General features: G+C 49.2%; 2 protein-coding genes across 4 annotated transcripts in view; one reads left to right on the top strand and one right to left on the bottom strand.

Annotated features, from left to right (window-relative positions):
* Positions 1–3,938, bottom strand: part of kcnh8 (potassium voltage-gated channel, subfamily H (eag-related), member 8) — a 34,282-nt gene extending 30,344 nt beyond the window's left edge. Inside the window, exon 1 of the mRNA XM_076044171.1 lies at positions 1,362–3,938. Within this exon, the coding sequence (XP_075900286.1) occupies positions 1,362–1,437 (76 nt within the window). The 5' untranslated portion in view covers positions 1,438–3,938. The remainder of the gene's footprint in view (positions 1–1,361) is intronic.
* Positions 3,939–7,525: 3,587 nt separating this feature from the next.
* On the top strand, positions 7,526–22,756 carry satb1a (SATB homeobox 1a). 3 transcript variants are annotated; one of them, XM_076043889.1, is made up of 11 exons: positions 7,528–8,215; positions 8,349–8,588; positions 8,684–8,863; positions 9,310–9,436; positions 10,714–10,837; positions 12,143–12,254; positions 13,746–14,368; positions 16,434–16,631; positions 17,495–17,650; positions 20,107–20,319; positions 21,266–22,756. In XM_076043889.1, exons 2-11 carry the CDS (start codon positions 8,369–8,371, stop codon positions 22,058–22,060), a joined length of 2,748 nt encoding a protein of 915 aa, XP_075900004.1. In that variant the 5' UTR covers positions 7,528–8,215; positions 8,349–8,368; the 3' UTR covers positions 22,061–22,756. The 3 variants fall into 3 exon arrangements, with proteins under 3 accessions (XP_075900006.1, XP_075900004.1, XP_075900005.1); XM_076043891.1 differs by lacking the exon at positions 16,434–16,631 and having other exon boundaries at positions 7,526–8,215; XM_076043890.1 differs by lacking the exon at positions 7,528–8,215 and having other exon boundaries at positions 8,251–8,588.
* The last annotated feature ends 725 nt before the right edge of the window (positions 22,757–23,481 follow it).

Below are 23,481 nucleotides of genomic sequence, written 5' to 3'. Positions count from 1 at the left end.
GATACCACGTTATCATTATTAGGCTTTAAAAGTGTCATTTTGTAATATCTTTTGGTTGGTTTGGTTGGTGATTTTTTTTCAATGTAAAAAAAAAATGAGGTGCTACTCAAAAACGGTTGCAAAACGCTGACTTAATACAGGTGTTGTCACCGCACACAGACAGCATCTGAAAAAGACACTAACAAATCGTACAATACATCCGAATGCGACCGGGTTCACCAGAGATGTTTCCCTGAAAAGAGGGCGCGATGGGCCTGTGCTGCTCTGACCAGAACCAAACCCGCCTGGACTGACTGACTGACTGACTGAGACCCAGAGTCGAGCTGGACGTCCCGATCACGACGAGCAGCAGCTGAGCGAACAGCCCGATGATGTTTGCACGCCGCTCGACAAACAGTCGCAACAATCGCAGCGACAACAAGATGATGAAAGACGAGAAAACAGCTGCAGAGTTTTGTTGTTAATATGGTTAGAGATCAGTTGATCAGACGGTATAGCGGGGGCAGGAAGGAAGAAACAAATAACAATAATAATAATAATAATAATAATAAAAACAACAACAATAATAATAATGATAATAATAGCAAGAAGAAGAAGAAGAAGAAGAAGAAGAAGAAGAAGATGGTGCCAATTGAAACATAAGCAATCAAACGCTGTACTTGTATTCTTGTGTCACAACTCAACAAAGCAAAGTGCTGATGCCAGTTCTACGTCACACAGGAACCTTTAACCGACTAAGTTGACCGACAGGAAACGAACATCTGTGAAAAAATGAAGGTTTCGGAAAAATTTTGTTTTACTTTTGATGTATTTTTTTTTTTGCTGCCTTTCAAAATTCTGTACAAATAAATCAAACAAAACAAAAAACCTCCAGCTGGATTGCGTGAGAAAACACTGGCATCTCTTTCTGCACAGCTGTCTTAACACACACACACACACACACACACACACACACACACACACACACACACACACACACACACACACTGACGGCAGTGACAGGGAGCAGAATGACAGGAGTCCTTCAAGACAAAACAACAACCACAACAACAACAACAACAACCCAGCTGGGTTCTCACAACTTGAAGAGAATCAGGAGAAGCGAGCAGGAGCAGGAGAAGACTGAGGTTGGAGTCAAAGTTGTGCTGAGCTTTCAGCACCACGGACAGCAGCAGCAGCGGCTGGTTGTGGAGCTTCATCCGCTTCCGGTCCGATCCAAAACACCCAACCCTGGGCTCACTAGACACTAACAAAGGAGCCTCCACACCTGATAAGAACGTCTGCTGCTGCTGCTGCTGCTGCTGTGGAAAAGAAAGAAAGAAAGAAAGAAAGAAAGAAAGGGAGGCAGTCTGTCAACTCACGAGTTCCATCAAAGCGAGTGGCGATGGTGTCCAGGAAGGTGTTCTGCGGCGCCAGTAATCCCTTCATCAGAGGCATCTTCCCGGCCGGAGGTCGAGGTCCCCATCAAAGTTGGTGAGGAGACGCTGCTGCCGCTGCTGCTGCTGCTGCTGCACGTCGTCCAGGTGTGCACGCTTCCTTCTGCCGCTACTACTGCCGCCGCCGCCGCTGCTACTGCCGCCGCTGTTACTGCCGCTGCTCTCATTTAAGAGGCAACCCTGCTAAAATCCCGTCCACTCAGCACAATGAGAGGAGCTGCTGCTGCTGCTGCTGCTGCTGCTGCCGCCGGCGGCCACCGCGAGCGCACGCGATCCACTCACTCACTCACTCACGGACGGACGGACCCAGGAGCCACTTGCGTGCGTAAATGCGAGGAGGCTCTGACTCCCTGTCAGCGATCCGGCTATTGTGCCGCTGGAGTCAATGATCGTCTCTCCGCAGCAGCAGCAGCAGCAGCAGCAGCAGCAGCAGCAGCAGCAGCAGCAGATGATGATAATGAAGAAGAAGCAGCTGCGGAAGACGTCATAAAAAGTTATTCAAGTATTACCCTGCCAGAACTGAAACCGGTGACGTCAGAAGATTGATAAAAAAAAAAAAAAAAAAAAAAAAAACACATCTGGACGACGAAATAACAGCTGATGGAGTTTTAAAGAAAAAAAATAAGGCGCGAAAACTAACACACACACACACACACACACACACACACACACACACACACACACACACACACACACCCGCCAGGCTCCGGAAACCGTGTGTCGTAGCCTCCCTCTAGTGGTGAGATTGGGCAATTACATGATTTTATGACATTAAAGCAGGATGGGCGGACATTTATAAATACCGACGCGATCAATCTGTCCCGGTCACAGAGGCGCCCTCGTGTGGACATGAAAAGGCACTTCTTCACTAATTAAATCCCAAATGAGACAACTATAGATTTAGTGCTGCTGCAGTAAAAGTGGCTTTCGAGAGACACTGACCTGTCCACTCATTTAAATATTTAGTTTTTCAAATAAGCCAATAAGTGATTGTAGAATTATTTATAAAATAATGGTCACAAAGGGCAAACAATATACTCACAAAATGCTTATAATAATGATTATTGAAATGACTCTTAAAACACTGAGAAAACTGGATGAAATACAGATATTTCATGACTAAATGGCTATTAATACAATTTCTTCAAGTTCAGAGGGCTGGATTAAAGGTTTAACAGGCCACATAAATTTGCCCATCCTGGCTAAAGAACATGGGGGGTTCCCAGCGAAGGATCCTTAAGGGTTCTATAGGAGACACAATAATTCATCTTAGAAATTTTTATTTATACGATCTCTAGACACTTTCCATTGGACTCCATTGGGTATTCATTATATATTTAGATTTTGAATCATGTCTCCTTCACGTTCTTGGTTGGTGCACCACAAGTAATCAGGACCAATGTAAACATCGATGGGTTTTTTTTTTCTACAATAAACTTCACTGCACCAAAATTATAAGCGGCTTAATTGTTAAATGCTGGAAACCATGTTAAAAAAAAAAAAAAAAAAATCAAACTTCCACAACTCTGTCACTTTGATAATCTCCTCGGCAAATCCACAAGTGGGACGACACCCAAAGTTTGTTCCACTCAGAGGCCTGCTGTGTTACAGCAGCGCACACGTACACACACACACACACACACACACACACACACACACACACACACACACACACACACACACACCTCCAGCAAACCTGGCGTGTACACACACACACACACACACACACACACACACACACATACATTCACAGGCCAAACTCATTTAGGTCAATCCCATTACTGATGGTTTCACAGCAGGGAAAGTCAAGGAGCCAGACTCCCAGCTCCCATCGGCAGCTGCTGCACACACTGTGAGGTCATCAGGGGCTCCGAGGACATGAATCAGCTCCACACACACACACACACACACACACACACACACACACCTGTGTGTGGATGTGAATCAGCTCAAAACACAAAACACACACTCTCTCTCTGTCTCTCTCTCGCTCTGCGTGTTTGTGTGTGTATGTGCGCGTGTGCGTGTGTGTATCACGTCCCCGAGGTGCAGCAGTGCGCGACTCCGGCGACGCTTCTATAAAAAAGTTGGGGGCTAATAAAATGCGAGCAGACAGCCAAACGCTTCACCTGAGTAATTAAGTGTTTTACGCATCATTTGAGGCGGATCACCGCTTCGCGCACGCGCGCATCCCCGCTGTGTGTGCGAGCGAGCGAGCGAGCGCGTGTGAGTCACAGTTTAAGTTCGCGGCGGCGGAGTCAAAGTGACTTATTGTTGCTCACCGTTCTGCCTTTTATTAAAGCTGCATAAATCAGAGGCACATCAACGCTCAGCCGCGGCCTGATTTAACTCGCTGACTCCTAAACGGCTGATTTATGGGCACGAACGGACGGCTGATATTAAAAGGGAGAGGAAAAAAAGAGCGGCGGCGGCGGCGTTAAAGGCACTCAAGTAAACACGTTAATATTTGAGAGGCGCGTGAGCTCGGAGAGAAAATAGACGCAGGCTGGTTGACGGCAACAGAGATGTTTGGTTTTGGTTTTTGGTTTTTTTTTCATTTATGTTGTGCGTGTGAAAATTGGTGAGGTTTTTTTTTTTTTTTTTTTTTTTGAAGAGTGCCATCATATGTGAGTGACACCTGTAGGGTGCAGGAAGAGACCCCGACTGTCTTGTTGTTGCACGAAGCGAATAAGAAGTTGGTGCACCAGTGCAGCGAGGCAGTTGGGAATCGTCGCGCTCACAGTGGTGCTAAAAGGCCGAAAGGTTACAAGTTTGCAAGGTTGCAAAGTTGGATTTCTGATCGTGGAAAAACTCAACATTGCAAAATTGGTTTTCAGCCTGTTTAGCAATGTAACCGGACCAATCGGCATCTGAGGAGCTACAGTGAAACTGGAGGCTGCTGCCAGCTGGTCAACAGTGATTATGTCAGCGCGGCCGCTGCAGCGTGGAGGCGAGCTCAAAACCCCAAAAGCACCTGAGAAACATTCCGTCACACGACTGCTAGCATCGACACGGAGGTTTTGACTCAACAGGGCGCCGTGTGTGTGTGTGTGTGTGTGTGTGTGTGTGTGTGTGTGTGCAGAGTGAGTTGTCATCACACACACACACACACACACACACCACAACCAAAAGGTCCCTCCACAGTCACACAGTGATGCAGACGGGCCCCATAAAACCCAATGACTTGGAATGTTTTGCTCAGCACAGAAGCTGTGGGAAACATTTGATCAGCCAACTGATCATAGCACATATCCCATGAAACGCTGCTGCTGCTGCTGCTCGTAGCAAAAAGCTAACCCCGCACTCCTCGCACAATTATTAATGTACAAAAAAAGAACTAAAACCCAGCAGCACACTCAGCCCCTCCCCCCCTCACCGCCAAATCATTTAAATGCACAGAGAAATTTTTTAAGCAGGTTTTCAAACAAATTAATGTATTTTTAATTAGAATATTTGAAATTCATTTTGTTTAATTAATGAGGCAATTAATTGTGCGCTGGAATTAGTTATTTGTTTATATTTTTCAATTTTTAATAATTTATCGCCATGTTTAATGATATATTTTCTCATTAATATTTTACAGACTTTTTAGCCCTCCACTAGGGGACATGAAAAAGGTAGAGCCAAGGCCTGGGCAGTGAGGTTGGGGGTGGGGAGGGGGTGTATCAGTGCCCCTTTGTGACATCAGAGGACCAGACAGCCACCATATTATAAAAAAAAAAACAAAAGAACTGGAGCGAAACAGAATTCGGATCGACTCTCCTCAGCTCATAAGCTATAGGAGACTCAGATCACTGGTGCAAAAAAAATAAATAAAAAGCTGGAGAGTGAATTTCTCAATAATATGGGACGTTTAATCTGAAAAAGCTCCATTTGTAAGATAAGTTTAGCAGGATGAGGAGCCTGCAGCCCTGGAGGAACCAGAGCAGAGGAAAATAAATCAGTGAGGAGAGAAGATTCTGGGTCAGGGTGATTAGATAGAAGGATGAGATAGATAGATAGATAGATAGATAGATAGATAGATAGATAGACAGACAGATAGACAGATAGATAGATAGATAGATACGCTTGAGGCTGTTTTTACGTAAAAGTGGCAGAAATCATATGCTTTCTTGCGTATGTATGTGTGTGTGTGTGTTGCACTGCAGGGCCATGGGCCGGGGCCGGGCCCGGCGATCCATCCTTTCCCCCTTTTAACAGCGCCGACAAACGAAGCCTCCACCCAGCTAATGGCAGTGGGCTGCTAACCACATCACCAGTTGATAATAACCACATCACGTCCACGCCGAATGAGGTGGAATGAAAATTTAACCCAATTTAGGGAAGGTGGAGGGTGGGGGGTGCGTGCAGGGGGGAAGGTTTGCCGGTGTGTGTGTGTGTGTGTGTGTGCGTGTGCAGGCAGGGGTCGTCCCCCGAGACGGAGGGAGCCGCGTGGCGTTGCCGCTCGCACGCTCCGTGAGCGTGTAATGGTCTTAATTATCATTTAGCATGGCAGCCTCATTGACGACGCACCAAGCCAGTGATAAAACAGCGGAGCAGAGGGTGACGGAGGGGAGGAGGGGAGAGAGGGAGGAGGGAGAGATCAACACTTAAAGGCGCAGGCGAACGCAAAAAAAAATGAACTAAAAAAACAGGAGGGGGGATATAGGCTGGGCAAAACACACACACACACACACAAACAAGAAAACTTAAATTCCCTAAGGTGCAGCTGGAGTCACACACACACACACACACACACACACACACACACACACACACACACACACACACACACACACACACACACACACACACACAGGCAGCTGAGTGACATCTCTCTCTCTGAATTAGTCACGATGAATGATGGGTAACCAGCCATGACTCGTTCTGGCTGGGGAGAGACTTAATTCACTTTGTTTAATTAGCCAAGAGTAGTAGAGCACGCTCCCTCCTCTCCCGCAACACACACACATGCCATACACCTGACTTCCCCTGTGTGTGTGTGTGTGTGTGTGTGTGTGTGTGTGTGTGTGTGTGTGTGTCAAGGCAGAACTCAGCTGCAGTGACAAACAGTGATACGATTATTTCCAGTCACATCTTTCTTTGTGATAAACAGTTCTGCTGCAGCCACATAAGCTACTACAAGCTAACTGACACACTGTAACTCTACAGTGAAGTATTCAACACCATCGTAGCATCCACAGTCATCAGAAACCAAACACTACTATCTACTACCAACAACAATAATAATAATAATAATAATAATAATAATAATAATAATAATAATAATCTGCAGGGTGTGTGTGTATGTACAGATGTGTGTATATATGTATATAGATATACATATATACACACAAACACATATATATATACACATACACACACATATATGTAAATATATGTGTATATATACACATATTAAATTAGATATATAGGCACACACATATTTACATACATATACATATAAATACATATTGTTAGTTGTTTTGCTTGCTGTACTATTTGTTCCTCATCTGGCGGGGTACCTCAGGGTTGGGTTTCAGGTCCCATATATATTTCTATATGTGCAACCTGGTTATATGTATCCAACCTGCGTGTCTTTACACATTTGTTTCCCATATGTGGATTCATTTCTACTCAAAAAACAATGTTTCACTACACTGCGCCTGGCCCCTCAAAACTAAAACCCTACCACTGTAGGCCAGACCGCGCAGACACGCACGCACATCAATAAAATACAGGCTGCTGTAATATTACAAAATTACAAGCCTTAACAATAAATCCTCAAGCTTCCAAAAAATAATAATAACGATAATAACAATAATAACAATATCACCACCTCCACCACGTCGCCTCCTCCCTCCACTTTGTAACCATGGAGAGCTCCAATGCCCCAAAGACAATAATAAGTGCGTGCGCGCGCCGCATGCGGCAGAAAATAATAAATAGATTTATGCGCAATTGTCACATTTAATACGGAGCGCGCTAGTGAATTCATTATTACACCATATGCTAATGCAGCTGGGTAGTGCGCGCCCGCGTGTGTGTCCCTCCCCCTTTCTCTCTCTCTCTCTCTCCCTCTCTCTCTCTCACTCCCTCCCCCCCTCCCTCCCTGGAAGTGAGACCAGCTGCTGTCCTGGACTCTTCCCCGTCACTCGCAGCCTCTCCTCCGGCCCAGAACGCAGCCTCCTCTCCTCTCGGATCCTCCGGAAACCTCCGGCCGCTGCTTTTGTTCTCCCGCTCGAGCCGAACAGCTGCTGCAGCGGGGGCAGTGACGTCGCCCTCCCGAGTCCGGGCAGCTCGGACAGCTGCCGCTTCTGCCTGCTTGTTTACCTCCACACTCTCCGGAAGGAGACCACCGTCAAGCGGACGTTTCCGCCACCGCCGCCGCTCGACCGGGGCCAAGGCGGGAGATCAGGAGGACCTGGTGGTGCGCCCGCAGAACGAAGCCTCCTCCTCCCGCCCCTCCATGGCCGCCAGAGCACCGTATGGATCCCGCCGCCGGCAGCGCGGTGCCGCCGAGGTGTCGCCGCGGCTCGCACGCGCGCCCCACGCCGCCTGAGAAGCGGGTCGCCCTCGCGCCGCCGGGGAAACTTCCGCCGCGGATCTGACGCGGGACGTTAAGTGCGCTCGACGCCGGGCCAAGTGAGGCGGACGGCGGTGTGTCCCGTCATGGGAGTCGCTGCCGGTGCCGGAGCCGGACTCCTGCTGTAGGTCGGTGCCGTAGTGAAGGTCGGTTCTCACCCCCACATCCCCTACCACCGCCACCACCGCCACCACCCCGCCCGCGTGACACCCAGGTGCGTTTGAGGGCAGGTAGAAGTTGTATGGAGACGCGCGCGCGCGCGCGCTTACCGCCGCTCAAGCGAAACACAAGAAAATGAATTGATGTGTTTTTGCGTCTATTGTGTGTGTTTGTGTGTGCGCACCAAGTGTCGGGGCTGCAGGCACAGATGGACGCCCCGTGTCACGCAGCCAAGAAGCCGGAAGACGACGAACCCCTGCTAGACCCCCGGCCGCCCGCAGCCAAGCTGGCCCGGCTGGAGCAGAACGGGGCGGCGGGGCCCTCAGCGGCGGAGCGCAGCCGGCAGGGGAGCCCGGGGGCCAAAGCTGGGGGCGCGACCCAGAAAGTGGCCGCGGTGAGGCTGCAGGGGAAGAGCTGGCACAGCCGAGGTAAGGTCCTCTCATGGTCCCGATCCTGGTCCTGGTCCTGGTCCCGGTCCAAACCGTGAGCCCACCGACCAATCAGGGTGCGTGCCTCCCCGCAGGGAGCCTGCTGCCGGTCTTCTGCGTGGTGGAGCACAAGGAGAGCGCGCTGCTGGAGAGGGAGCGGCGAGAGGAGCACGCCGAGTTCGTGCTGGTCAAGAGGGACCTGCTGTTCAACCAGCTGATCGAGATGGCGCTGCTGACCCTGGGCTACTCGCACAGCTCCGCTGCGCAGGCCAAAGGTACCGGAAACAAACTTTAAAAAAAAAAGAAAAAAGAAAAAGATATTATATTGATAATTGAATTTAAAGAAAAAAAAATTGCTTAAACAAATTAGACCAATAATTTATGCCTGTCCTGCCTCGTAAAAAAACAAAAACAAAACAAAAACCAAAAAGTGCATCCCGAACTTCGGCCACTTCCCATAAAAATGTTTGTACAGAAACGCACAGCTCAGCAAAAATAAAAGTCCATTTGTGATGTCACAAAAGGCACTGATCCATCTCTCAAGTTCTAGTGGCCGCATGCACCTGCAGCCAGGTGCTGACTCCGCCCCTTTGTCCCCCCAAAAAAACAAAAGCGTTGTTTTTTTTTTTGCCGCCAGCTGTTAAACAGAGGGCTAAACTGTCGTGTGTGTGTGTGTGTGCGCGCGCGTGTGTGTGTGTGTGTGTGTCCAACCCGCCTGCAGGTCTGATCCAGGTGGGCCGGTGGAACCCGGTGCCTCTGTCATGCGTCACCGACGCCCCGGACGCCACCGTGGCCGACATGCTGCAGGACGTCCACCACATCATCACCCTCAAAATACAGCTGCACAGGTAGGAGGAGCCCCCCCGGCCGCTAACCGACGCTAAAGGGGCTCCGCTGCTAATCCCCTTAACGCTCCCCGGCCGGATCAGGGCCATCAAACACCTCGTCCGTCCATTCGTCCGTCTGTCTGTCCGGCGTCTGTGCAGCACAGAGAGATAAAAACATCTGATTAGATTAACTTTAACGACTGCCTTTATTTGCTTGTTGCGGTGAATATTAACGAGCATTTTGCACAGTTGAGAGACATTAAAAAGTTATTTCCTGCCACGCTTTTTTCAAATGATGAACGACCACGACTTTTTCCTTTTGTTTGAGATTTTTTTTTTCTTCTTCCCGGTTATAGCTTGAAACTCAGAAGCAATACGGGAGAAAGAAAATAAAGGAGTAGGCGTTTGCGAGCGCAGGAAGTTGCAGGAGACGTCAGTCTGCGGTCTTTCTGGAAAAAAAACAAACAAAAAAAACCACGATTGGCGATTTTTGTGATTTAAGGAAGTTGTGAGTCAGAGTGTCTTCCATGAAAAAAGGCCACTTGTTCTTGTCCTCACAGCTCAGAGTTTCTGCGTAAAAAGTCTGAGAAGTGGTTCCCATCACTGGTGCATGCTGGGAGGAGATTTGTAGGAGCAACAAAAGTCAAGAGATTGTTTAAATGTTGGCGTCCCACCCACCCCCCCACCCCCCGATCTTGTACGTTTTTTGGAAGTATGACTGGTCACGCCGCTCCACACTGGACAAGGAGTTTTTTTGTCTCTGGCTTGTGGGAAAATATAAAGTTTTTGGGTTTATCTTGCTGCTTAACACACTGGGTGCAAATCAAACGGAGCATTGTTGAGCAATAAATAAGCAGACTGGCCTTTTAAATGTCCTATTTTCTTCTGCTCGAGACCCTTAATGTTCCCCGTGAAACATTATTGTGACAGAACGACCTCTGGATGTTGGGACGTCAGCCTTTTTCGCCCTCTGTCTACAGCCTCCCACCAAAACTGCTGCTTTGCTGGACCTTCCACATGTTTAGAAGTGATGCCAAAAAAAGAACAAGGGTGGTCTGCGTCAGTGCCCTTTGTGATGTCATAAAAGAGAGATTTTCAGCACAGTTTTTCAGCGCGCGCACACACACACACACACACACACACACACACACACACACACACACACACACACACACTTTGAGGCCTCAGAGCAGTTTCACTCTCAGCATTACTATTACTTATTATGACAGGTTTGCACCAAGTGTCACCTTTAAACCCTTAAAATACTTCTGTTTGTTTGTTTGTTTGTTTTTTCACAGCTGTCCCAAACTGGAGGACCTGCCGGCCGAGCAGTGGAGCCACTCCACGGTGAGGAACGCCCTGAAGGAGCTGCTGAAGGACATGAACCAGAGCACGCTCGCCAAGGAGTGCCCGCTGTCCCAGGTGACACACACACACACACACACACACACACACACACACACACACACACACACACACACACACACACACACAGGGGTGGCAAAGGCCTGTTTGTCCTTCCGCGTCCTACAAAATGTGCGTGCGTGCGCTGGGGAGACGTTGGACAGGAAGTCCAGATGCAGAGGGGAGATAAGGTGTGTGTGTGTGTGTGTGTGTGTCTGTGTGCAAAGCAGACAGATAGATGGATATCTCGGTAAAAGCGGCTCGGCGCCCGCCAACCGGTCTGCCCGTCAGTCATACGCCGTCTCTCTCTGTATCGCTCCATCTCTCCCTCCCTCGCTCTCACTTTCTCTCTCTATCTGTCCATCTCTGTCGCTCTGTGCACTGATTCAGCAGAAAGAAATGTCAAAAAATTAAAAATAAAAACCTCCTACATCTGCCTCTAGAATCTCCCACATCGCCGCCGACGTGTTTAATTAAACATGTCCGGGCATTGTGTAGTATTAGCATGTGTGTGTGTGTGTGTGTGTGTGTGTGTGTGTGGTGTTGGGGTGGGGGTGGGGGGGATCTTTATGAATAATCCTACTTGTCATTTTAGTCTGTGCGTTATATTTTGGCCCGAGGCTGCCGACGACTGCAGCCTGATTTAAAAAAAAAAGAAAGAAAAAAGAAAAGAAAAGGAATCTCTGCATCTTTGTCAGATTCCTTCCTTCTTTCCTTCTTGTCACGTCTGACACAAGCACCTCCCACTGCTCCCTTTAGCCCCGCCCACCACACCTCACCCCACTGCCGCCTGTTTGTGAGAGGCAGATTAAAATAAATATGAGAAGATGAAAGGTGTAATCAGATGGAAAGATAGCAGGAGAGGGCGCTCTATAGGGAAAACATTTGTGTGTGTGCGTGTGTGCGGTTGCATTGTTAGGCCCTAAACACTCTAATGACCTCTGATATTACACACACACACACACACACACACACACACATATATATATATATACACACACATGTATATATACACATATACATATATATGTATGTGTATGTACATACTGTGTATATATATATATATATATATATATATATATATATATATACATATGTCATTTTACATGTATGCACGATGCACTGAGACTCATGCGTCTGCATGATGCCGTTTACCTGGGGGTCTTTTTAATAACACACATCTGAGTTCATTAATATCAGATGTGTGAACAGCTGAGACGCTCGGGCAGCAGCAGCAGCAGCAGCAGCAGCATCAGAGAGATGTAATGAATTTCCATTGTCTCCCCCCCCACCCCCCCGCTCCCCTCTTCTCTTCTCTTTCAGAGTATGATTTCATCTATTGTCAACAGCACTTACTATGCAAACGTGTCGGCTGCCAAGTGCCACGAGTTCGGCCGCTGGTACAAGCACTTCAAGAAGACCAAGAGCTACAGCGGTGAGAGCTTCCGGGTCGGCCCGTTGTGGCTGCTGCTGCTGCTGCTGCTGCTGCTGCTGCTGCAGCCCCTTTTGCATCTCTTGCTACTGCTGCGGCGGCGGCGAAGCTAGCAGTGAAGGTTTGACAGTCAAGTGTCACTCCAAACTCACCCCCCCCCCACAAAAAAAGGAGAAAAGTCCATCCCTCACTTCCTCCACTGCGTTTCACAAAGCAAGAGCTGAATCTGCCCTGTGTGATGTCACAGAGGGCACCAGCACACCACCCCACACCCCCAGGCAGGTGTTGGCTCCGCCCTCTGAGGTGGCGCTTTCTTGTTTTTCGTCTCCTCCTCCCATAAAAAAAACCTGTGGAATGTCCAACCAAAGCATCGGTTTTCAGCAGAGGGGTTGCAAACAGAGGGCTAATTACGCTGCTCTGCAAAGGGGCTTTTTGAATGATGACTGCACCACCGTGCAAGGGCTGAAAAGTCCCACAATTAAATAAATAAATGAATAAATGGGTGGCTACATGAATAATGAAACACACCGTTAATTAATTAAAGAGCAGGAATAAATAAATAAATGAGTAAATCATTCCAAAATACCCGATTGAATAATTAATTATTTTTCTCATTAATGAATCAAGATGAATTTTTCATCAAAAAATAAATCGATTGAATCTCTTTCAAAACATTTTAATAATTTCTCTCGCTGCGTTGAATTATTTCTCGCTGCCTTGCAGCACCGATACGATCTGATTGGTCGCAGCGCAACAACGAGTCGAGCGCGATCGAAACCCAGATGATGAATCGATGAAGAGCCAGTGAATGCGTGACGATGACGATGATGATGATGATGATGATTTATTGCAACTACACAATCCGATTTTTGATTTGCACCAGTGTTTAAAGCTGGAAGTTGATACAACTTGAAATAGAATAGAACAACAGAATAAATGTACATTTATTGATCCCAAATTGGGAAACTACGCTGTTGCAGCACTAAAAACAATGCAAAAAGTAAACTACACAATTACAGTAATTACAAGAAACATTCAGTTCAATCTGTCTGTAACAGTATAAAGGAATTTCCTCGCATTGCAAAACAAAACGTTCCCTTACTGACACTTCACTGAGGTCAGGGTTCAGCTCGGCCCACTGACTTTGACGGGATAGGCTGACAGTTTAAATGGCCTTCAGTGTGGCACTGCAGGGACAGGAACCATGAAATAATTAAACTCATAGCGAAATAATGAAATAGGTTTTAAATAAATCAATTCACATCTGAATTAACCAATTTTTAATGAAGCCATTTTAAATGATGTGATTAATTTATTCAATTCAACTTTGCAATTAATTAATCGCACATTCATTCATTTATTTTATTTTTTTACTGACTTACTTAATGATGTTTTTTTTATCCATCTAATTTTGGCGCTTTCAGCTTTACGGTAGCGTTTGTTTCATGACGGATACCTGCTTTGTCTGGTTTCCTTCTTCTCCTCCCACCACAGACATGGACAACTTCGCCGACCAGTCGGCGGCGCTCATGGTCGTCCCCCAGCAGCCAATGGCGGCCAGCCCGGCCGACCCGGGCTCCGCCCTCCTCCTGTCCCACGGCGAGGTGGTCAGCCGCGGCCCCCCTCCTCCTCCTCCCCCTCCCACTCACCCTCCCCCGATGGGTCTGCGGACCCACCGCTCGGCCAGCCAGCACTTCAGCTCCCAGATGGTCAACCAGCAGCTGGCCATGGCCCAGTTCCTCAACCAGCAGTACGCCGTTAGCCGCATGCTAGCCGGCCAGCCGCCGCCGCCGCCACAGCAGTACCTCAACCACCCACCGGTGGGCAGACCTCCTGCCCAGGTCTTCTCCCACCCGACAGACTCTCCTGTGCATCAGCAGCAGCAGCCACAGCAGACACAGCAGCAGCAGCAGCAGCAAGTGCCGCAGCAGGTGCAGCAGGCGCTGTGCTGCCCTGCAGCGGCAGCAGCAGTGGGACCTCAGACCCAGCCAGCAGCCGGACCCTCGGTGGGACCCTCAGACGTGCCCAACAGCATCTACCACTGTGTGAGGGAGGAGCTGAAGAGGGCCGGCATCTCCCAGGCCATCTTCGCCCGGGTGGCCTTCAACAGGACGCAGGTAATGGAGCTGTTCCAGCACACTGCCCCCTGGTGGCGGCCACACTGCCCCCTGGTGGCTGACACTCTACCCCCTGGTGGCTGCCTGAGTTCTGGGGGTGTGACTAAGTTATACAGTGGGAACTAACTGGAACAGTCCAGGGTTATGCAGTGGAAACTAACCAATAAAGTGGGAACTAATCACGCAGTGGGAACCAAAATGGTGCAGAGGGAACTAACCAGTGAAACGGTAACTAACCAGTGCAGTGGGAAGAAAACCAGTAGGAGCTAACCAGTGCAGTGAGAGCTAACCAGTGTAGTGAAAACAAACCAGTAAAGTGGGAACAAACCAGTGGTAACTAATCGGTGCAGTGTGAACTAATTGTAGCAGTGGAAACTAGCCAGTTGGAACAAACCAGTGGGAAGTAGCCAGTGCAGTGGGAAGAAAACCAGTAGGAGCTAACCAGTACAGTGAGAGCTAACCGGTGTAGTGAAAACAAACCAGTAAAGTTGGAACAAACCAGTGGGAACTAATCGGTGCAGTGGGAAGAAAACCAGTAGGAGCTAACCAGTGCAGTGAGAGCTAACCAGTGTAGTGAGAGCTAACCGGTGTAGTGAAAACAAACCAGTAAAGTGGGAACAAACCAGTGGGAACTAATGGGTGCAGTGGGAACTAATCGTAGTAGTGGAAACTAGCCAGTTGGAACAAACCAGTGGGAAGTAACCAGTGCAGTTGGAACAAATGGGTGGAAACTAATCGGTGCAGTGGGAACTCTTCATAGCTAACCGGTTGCAGTCCAGGGTCTGGTGTGCTGCATGGCCTTTGCCGCAGTGGCCCCCGCCTCCCTCCAACACACCTCCCCCTCCCATGCATGTTCATGTTGTGTGCCATGCGTGTTGCCAGCCCTCTGCAGCACGACAAGCGGTGCCAGCAGCGGAGCAGCTGTCGGGCAGCTAATCACAAACCCCGGGAGGAGCAACCACCCCCCCACCCACCCCCGACCATCTCATCCATCTCACTACCTTCCAGTCTGCCAGCCGCTACTCTACCCCCTCTCCTCACTCCCCGACTGTCAGTCATAATTGTCTCTTACTCCCATTGGTCGACAGCCCCCCCCCCCCCCCCCCGCCCCTCCCCTCCGCTGCCTCTCAACACTGAAACGTCCACATTATCCACGTCCATCATTCCGTCGGCACCACAGCAACTGCACTCCGAGGACGGGCTCAGCCCAGCGTTGTTATTATTATTATTATTATTATTGCCGTCATTATAATTTTCATCACAGTGATGCAGAGCCGGTGATTATCCTCCCCCGCGCTTCCTTTTCTCTTGGTGCCAAGTCCAAGGTGCTGCGGTGCCAGTCAGGAACGCCGCCAAGGCCTCATATAGACGTGGCAGTGGTGGCGGCAGCGGGCGCATTTTTTCATTGCGCCAATTTCGGAATGAGCGAGTGGCTGCGTATGTGCGTGTTTGCTACAGCCGCCGGATCCAAAGATGATCCATGATTTGAATTTTTTTTTTTGGGGGGGGGGGGGGGGGGGGGGGGAAGGCCAAATGTTTCCCTCGCCAGCATGAAATCTGATTTTCCTCTCGCTGCTGCGATCGGGCGCCTGACGTCGCTGCGGCTTTGGCGCTTTGTTGCAGGTTTCAGATGCAGATTCAGATTCAGCGTCGCGGTGACGAGCTGATCTGAGCTGCGGCGCTGGCTCGCTCGCCGTCAGCCGTCGCTTTCCCACTTCTCGGGTTTTGAACGAGATCCAGAATTAGATAATGAGGGGCTTTTCAGGGGGTATCGGTGAAACTTTTTACTCTGGATTTATTATGTTCATGCTAATGGAGAAACAAAACAAGCACTTTTTGAAAGATGCTACAATGAAACCGGCGCATCCGCTTCAATATTAGAGCCGTGTTATATATACAGCAGGAAATGCAGCAAAAGGCAGAAAAAAAATTATTTCAAACATTTGGTGAATGAAATTTGGCATTTGTGTCCTGTGGTACAAATTCATTTTTTTTTGTTACTAGTTAGTTCTCGTAGTTTTTCTCCAGTGTCTTTATTCTAATGAGCTGCTGGTACCTGGTGCAGGGCCTGCTGTCTGAGATCCTGAGGAAGGAGGAGGACCCGCTGCACGCCTCCCAGTCGCTGCTGGTCAACCTGCGCGCCATGCACGGCTTCCTGCAGCTGCCCGAGGGCGAGCGCGAGCGAATCTACCAGGAGGAGAAGGAGCGCAGCCTGACCGGCTTCACGCCCGTCTGCAATAAGACGCCGCCCAGACCCACGCAGGTCCGACAAACTGGGGGCGGGGGCAGCGAGGGGGAGGAGAGGAGAGGAGAGGAGAGAGAGATCTGATCCGAGCAGCGCAGAGATGATGATTTGTAGATCAGGGAACCAAACCAAAACCAAAACGTGTTGAACCTGGTACCTGTAGCTGCAGGTGGAACAGCAGCAGCAGTAGCAGCAGCAGCAGCAGCAGCAGCAGCAGCAGCGTCGCAGGTTGCAAATATAACTTCACTTGAGATTATTGGGAGCAAAAAAAAGGGACAAAAGACTTCAATCGTCAAAAAGTCTCATTGAGCCTCCGTGCATTATAAAATGGCCCATAAAAGACAAAATACATTCTTAGAAAAACAGAATCAGAACCTGTTTCAACCTTTTTTTTTTTTTTGGGGGGGGGGAGGGGGGCATTTGGGGGGATGACCACTGGACAAAAATCACCTATTCCAACTGAGGAAAAGTTGATTTTGCCCTGATTTTCATGCTGAACTTCATCCTTCCTCACCTTCAGCGTGTCATTGCCGTTGTTCTTTTATCACTTCATCTCTGTGCCATCCACATCACCCACTGACCAGCTCGGCTCGACGTGGCTCGGCTCCCTCCCAGGCCTTTATTCCTGCAGACTGCGGCAAAGAAACAAAAAAAACAAAAATGAAATCAAAAGCAGAATGATTCTGGTGTTCAGAGCCCATTAGTGGAGGAAAACTGGAGCGTTTCCTGATTTTTTTTAGGCCGAACTGCCCCTTTAACTTTTAAACGCCTCATCTGTCACTCCCAGCAAATAGCCACCACCGAGACGCCTCTTTTCCGGCTCGTCACTCACCGCCTGTCCTCTTCTCCCAACACCCCCATCCTCTCCTCCTCTCTGATAGGCCAGACTGTCCCCGGTGGGCGGAGACAGGGCGCTGAGGACCGACAGCTGCGTGCTCAACGTCAGCGCCTCCATCTACGAGGAGATCCAGCACGAGATGAAGAGGGCCAAGGTGTCGCAGGCGCTCTTCGCCAAAGTGGCCGCCTCCAAGAGTCAGGTGACCTACTGGCCGACGCCCCTCCCCACCCCACCAGACCCCAGAGCAGTAGCACCAGCGGCGGTGAAACTGTTGCTGCTGGTTGACTGTTTTTCTTTTTTTTTCCCGGGGATGCGACGAGGATGAATCCATCTCTTTAGTCTAAACAGGCAGCGTTTACAGCACGTGTGCGTGCGTGCACGCGCGCGTGTGTGCATGCGTGCATGTGTGCATGTGTGTGTGCGATAATCAAGCAGCAGCTGTACTCTGCAGAGGACTATCATCAGAGCATCAGACTGCTATTGTGTCCTAAATTATCACTTTAATGGTTGCCATACATAAACACGTGCACACGCACGCACACACACACACACACACACACTACTTAGGGAGTGCGTGTGCGTGTGCGCAGACACGCGCACGTGCGCGCAGGCGGAGCGCGGCCTGATTTGAGTGTTTATTGTTCTGCTCTTTATGGCGGCCCTGTAAGCTTGTTATTGCCTTTTGTTTTGAGGATAATTTCCCTCCAGGATGGAGAGATTGCGGCGCCTCCATCCAATCCGTCTCTCCACTTTTCACCTCCTTTATTCCCTCCCTCCCCTCCACTCTACCCCAACCCCCCCGCCCGCCCTTTTCTTTTCACGCTTCCACAGTTACCTCCTCCTTCTTTCTCCACCCCCCCTTTCCTCCCAACTTTACTCCCTACTTCCTTCCTTCCTTCCTTCTTTCCTCCCTCCTTCTCTCCTGCCCCGTCAACTCTCTCCTTCTTCTCCCTTTTCTGCCTTTCATTTCTCTCTTCCTACTACTCTTTTTCCCTTCCGCCCTCGATTTAACTCATTTCTTCCCTCACTTTTCTCTCCTTTTCCACCTCCTTCCTTTCCTAACTTTCCCTTCCTTTTGACCTTCCACTCTTTCCTCATCCTTCTCCCCATTTTCTTATTCCACCTTCCCTCCATTTCTTCCTTAGATCATTAACTTTTTCTTCCTCTTTTCCTTTTCCCTTCTCTTTACGCCTCTTTCTTCGTCACTCCTCTTTCTTCTACATCCTGCCCTTTTCATTTGTCTTTTTCCTCCTCCTCTACTTCCTTCCTCATCCCTCCATTCCTCCCTAACTTCCATCATCATCTCTTCTCTCCCCCTCTGTCTTCCACTCTGCCTATTTCCTTTCTTCCTCCTCCCTTCATGCCACCCTCCATCCCTCTCCTTGCTCTCCGCTCCACTCATCATCATCATCATCATCATCATCATCATCATCCCCATCATGAAATTGTTTGGAGGTCATTCAGCGGTTATGGCAGCACAGACAGGTGGTCCAAAACCCCTGAGGTACTTTTTCTATCTGCTCGCTGGCCTCCCTTCACCCTCCCTTCCTCTGTGTCCTCTTTACCTCCCCCTTCTCCTCCTCCCATCACCCCCCTTTTCTCCCCCCTCTCTCTGTATTACGGGGCTGTTTGGCAGCAGAAGCTCGCTGGATCTCTCTCCTCTATCTGCTCTGTGCATCTGGATGGCATTGTGTGCTCGACTTGGGCTGCGGCCAGGTGCGCGTGTGTGTGTGTGTGTGTGAGAGAGAGAGCGAGAGAGAGTGTGTGTGTGCGCGTGTGTGTGCGTGTGTGTGTGATCCCCGCTCACAAAATATAATCACGCTCCAGTTCATGAATCGGAAACTAGCTTGGCTTCACCGCTCACCAATCTGCCACTCGCAACTTCTCTCCTTCTCGCACGCCACAAATCTTCTCATCATCTTCGGCTCGCCGACACTCTGCTGCATCTTTAAGTTGGGGGGTTTGAATATTTAGAGTCCATGTTAAAGCCGTCTGAAAGCAATTCAAAGCAGTGGTTCTCAACTGGCGCTGTCTCAGAGCCCACATCTTTCTTTTCCTCATCGTGAAGTCGCCACTCAAATTTATTCCTCAAAAATGAAAACGCTGGCCCACTTTCTATCACGGCCAGTCAATCAATTATTGAAATTATTGAATTGAATTGTGTGTCCTGAAATAAGTTCCCAAGATTTTCTCTATAAATTTTAAAATCCCTTTAAAAACATAAAAGGGGAACTGCCCATGAAGCCGCAACATAATCAAAACAGGCCCGCTACCCACTTTTGGATCACGACCCCCCAGTTGAGAAACACTGATTTAAAGCACCGCTGAAGTAACGTGCCGATGCAACAGGAACAGCTGTTTTCAAAGAGGCACATAAGCACTTTTCTTCCCATCTTTTTTTTTATCTCAAAATCCAGAATTCAACCGGGGGGAAAATTAGCATTTTTGCCGCCGACGCTGTGAGTCACTCAGCATTCTCTATCTTTAAAAAAAAACCTGTGAGTCTCGGCTGAAACACGAACATCGCATCACTCCGAAGGTGATGAGGATCAGATCAGAGTTGGCAAAAAAAAAAAAAGAAAGAAAACACTTGAGGTTCCGGGCTCGACCTACAGGTGTCGCTGTTGCTTTGCTCACCCTAACCCCTCCCTGCAGGGCTGGCTGTGCGAGCTGCTGCGCTGGAAGGAGGAGCCCAGCCCGGAGAACCGCACGCTGTGGGAGAACCTGTGCATGATCCGCCGCTTCCTCAGCCTGCCGCAGGGCGAGCGCGACGCCATCTATGAGCAGGAGAGCAGCAGTGCGGCCGCCGCCGCCGTCCAGCAGCAGCACTGCGCCGACCGGCTGGCACTGCTGGGCAATGATGCGTTGGTGAGAGCAGGGTGGGGGGGAAACACACACACACACACACACACACACACACACACACACACACACACACACACACACACACACACACACACAGCAAAGGCAATAACTGCTGCTGCCAGATATTAACTACTAGGGAGGTGGGGTGCTGAATGTGGGTTGGGGGGATACAGGGAGGAGTCATATTGCTATTATATTATTTGTCGCCAGATAATATAGATTGAGTTATTAGAAATTTAATAAAAGTCGGTAGAAAAGTCTGAGAGTTAAGAACATCAACAGCCTCAGATTTGTTTAAAATATTTTTTTTCCCACAACAGAAATGAATTTTTATGATGAGTCTCACGGCACATTCGAGAAAAAAATGATATTATGGTAATATATGCATTTTATATTATATTCAATGGAAAAAATAGCATATCTTACCAGATGCTGGAGAAAACTGATGGTCAGGGAGCTCAGGAGGCGGAGTCAGGAGGCGGAGTCAGGCCTCTGACACAGGAAAAGCAGGACAGTTAAATTTTAAAAATGTTGAGGGGAAAAAACAAATACAATATCACAACGGTTCCTTTCATACCTATTTTTTTATGATTTCCCTTCGAAGAAAAGTGTTAAATGCCGAGTCTCTCTATTATTCATCTGGTCTAATTAATGAATAGATTGAAGTTGGAAGAGGAAACACGCACAGCGAGTCGTGTGTTCATTTTTAGGCGAAATGATGAAATGAACGCAAGTCGTCGACATGAAAAGTTTGACTCGTTCAGCAGAGCAGTTGACGTCTTTCAGGAAGGTTTTTTTTCTCCTAATTAAAAGCAAAAACTTTCCAACGTCAAAACAAAAATCACTGAAAGACATAAAAAAAAAATATACTGCAAGATTTCAACGATGACTTCTCATAGTGAAGAAAAACTAATTTAAACGTCTCCTCTCCTCCCTCTCCCCCTCAAAGTACCAGCGCAACTCCCCGCTGTCTCAGCAGCGCCACCTGCAGGCCCACCAGCCCCTGCAGCCCGAGGCAGGGCGCCACCTGTCGCCGCTGCAGCCCTGCGCCGCGTCGCCCGCCGAGTCCGAGGCCGCGGGCCACTGGGCTCCCACCAGGGGGCAGCAGCCGCAGCAGGGGCGGGCCGGTTGCGACGACGACCGGGCGGGGGAGGCGGAGGAGGAGGGCCAGGACTGGCTGGAGGCAGGGCTAGAAGGAGAGAGGAGGAGCGGCGTGGGAGGAGACTGGAGAAGGGAGGATGGGGAGGAGGAGGGCAAGGAGGAGGAGCAGGAGGAGGGGCTTGATGAGGTCAGCAAAGTGGGCGGGTTTAAGGAGATGCTCCCAGCGAAGTGGGCCGGCAGGGACCCGGGAAGGCCCGGCGTCTCATTGGAGGTGGAAGGGCGGGTCCTTGAGGGGCGGGGCCTAGAGGGGCGGGGCTCGGAGCTGCAGGTGTCCCGCGAGGCCCTGGCAATCCTGCAGAGCTTCGTCCAGGACGTGGGCCTGGACCCCGACGAGGAGGCGGTCCACACGCTGGCGGCCCAGCTGGGTCTGCCCAAGCACGCCATCCGGACCTTCTTCAGCAGCCAGGAGCAGGGCCGCTACCGGCGGGGGGGCCAGCTGGGACACGCAGACAAGGAGCAGGAGGTGGAGCAGGAGGAGGAGCAGGAGGAGGAGCAGGAGGAGGAGGTAGACCACAGGACTGAGTTGGACGTGGGAACTCAGACGGTTCCTCCCCTGAAGGAGGAGCAGGAGAGCTTCATGTGAGGAGGAGGAGGAGGAGGAGGAGGAGGAGGAGACACCGCAGAGCTCCGAAGCTGCTGAGGTTCCTGGGACCCTGAGCTCAGAAACCGTCTGGACTTCACCGCTGCACCTGCAGAACATCTCCTGAAGATACAGGGACTCGTGACTTGGATGAGTGTGAGTGAGCAACGCCACCAGGAGGACAGCGCAGAGAAGAGAGCCAGAAATGCCTTGTGGGAAGTGCAGCTGTTTAATCGTCACCAACTGTGGTGGAAATTTTCATTTTACTACTTCAGAGTTTTAGGGGTTTTTCAGGAAAGGTCTCACGCTGTTGATGTCCACGTTTGTGTCCTCCCCCCCCCCCCATATTATTAAGTATTAAAGGTTCCTCGTGGTATTTTTGACATGACGTGATGGTTGAATGATTAGAAAAAGAAGAAGAGAAGACGAAGAGGTTGAAATTAATTTAGAATATTTATTTTTTTTGCCTTTAAATTTTCCGTTGGTTGGATGAAAAATAAACTGGTCGATGTCCAAACACGAACCTAGATACCCACAATAATGTTGTGCGTTGTTGTCCACCTCCCTCTGACACGTTTGCATGAGACCATCATTTTTTTTTTTTTTTTTTTTCCCCTACAACTGCTGTTAAATTTTATTTATTTTCATGCACAGCTTGTCGTGGTGCTGAAGAACCATAAAGGCCGGTGTCAAAGTTCACTGCGGCTCTCGCTCACTTTCTTGTCCCGCCTCGCAGAGTCAGCTGAATCCCACTCTGCTTCCGTGTTTAATGGCTCGAGATACATTTAAGAAAAAAAAAAAAGAAATGAATGAGAAATGATGTCCACAGAGTGTTAATAATAATAAAAAATAATAATAATGATTAAAGAGGAGCACAGAGCTTCCAGCTCATTAATGAGCCGGTGGAGGCTACTAATTAACAAAGGCCTCATCACACAGTTCATTCCAACAAGTTCGATCACAGCTCGTGGTTCCCACTTTTAAAATTCTACAACACGTCATCCCACATCGTGCCTGGAAGTCCCGAGGGGGAAAAAAAAATAAATAAAAATCTTCAAAATATGAGCACGTGCCGGACGGACTCAACCGCAAAGCCTTGTTTCTATTTATGAGACCGGGAAGCTCCTCGTGACTCCTAAAGTCTAGGACAGCTTGAGGGAGGAGACAAGCTGATAAATAATAATTGATTAATAAAATAAAAATGTGGTTGTTTTCAGCTGAGTGTGCCAAATATCAGGAGATGACTTGGAGATTTGAAGAGGAGAATACAGTGAAGATTTTCTATCCGTGGTCCTCGTGTTCACAGGCAGCTGAGTTCCATACATGTGACTGTTGTGTATGTTGCTGCTGAATCGCCGTCATTGTCTGGGACAATCTTCGCCCTCTGTGCCCGTCAGTACCAGCAGCTGTACTGTGGAGCGCCA

Source organism: Nelusetta ayraudi, unplaced genomic scaffold (genome assembly GCF_046127955.1).
Source record: "Nelusetta ayraudi isolate G7.1 ecotype Tasmania unplaced genomic scaffold, CSIRO-AGI_Nayr_v1 ptg000079l, whole genome shotgun sequence".
NCBI lineage: Eukaryota > Metazoa > Chordata > Actinopteri > Tetraodontiformes > Monacanthidae > Nelusetta > Nelusetta ayraudi.
Note: the sequence above shows the minus strand (reverse complement) of the source record. Positions and strands in the feature narration are given on the sequence as shown.

Coding starts and splice junctions, on each gene's coding strand:
- satb1a (XM_076043889.1), top strand. CDS start 8,369: ATGGACGCCCCGTGTCACGCAGCCAAGAAGCCGGAAGACGACGAACCC. Junction 17,651..20,106: donor TGGCCGCCTCCAAGAGTCAG/GTGACCTACTGG, acceptor CCCTCCCTGCAG/GGCTGGCTGTGCGAGCTGCT. Junction 20,320..21,265: donor TGCTGGGCAATGATGCGTTG/GTGAGAGCAGGG, acceptor TCCCCCTCAAAG/TACCAGCGCAACTCCCCGCT.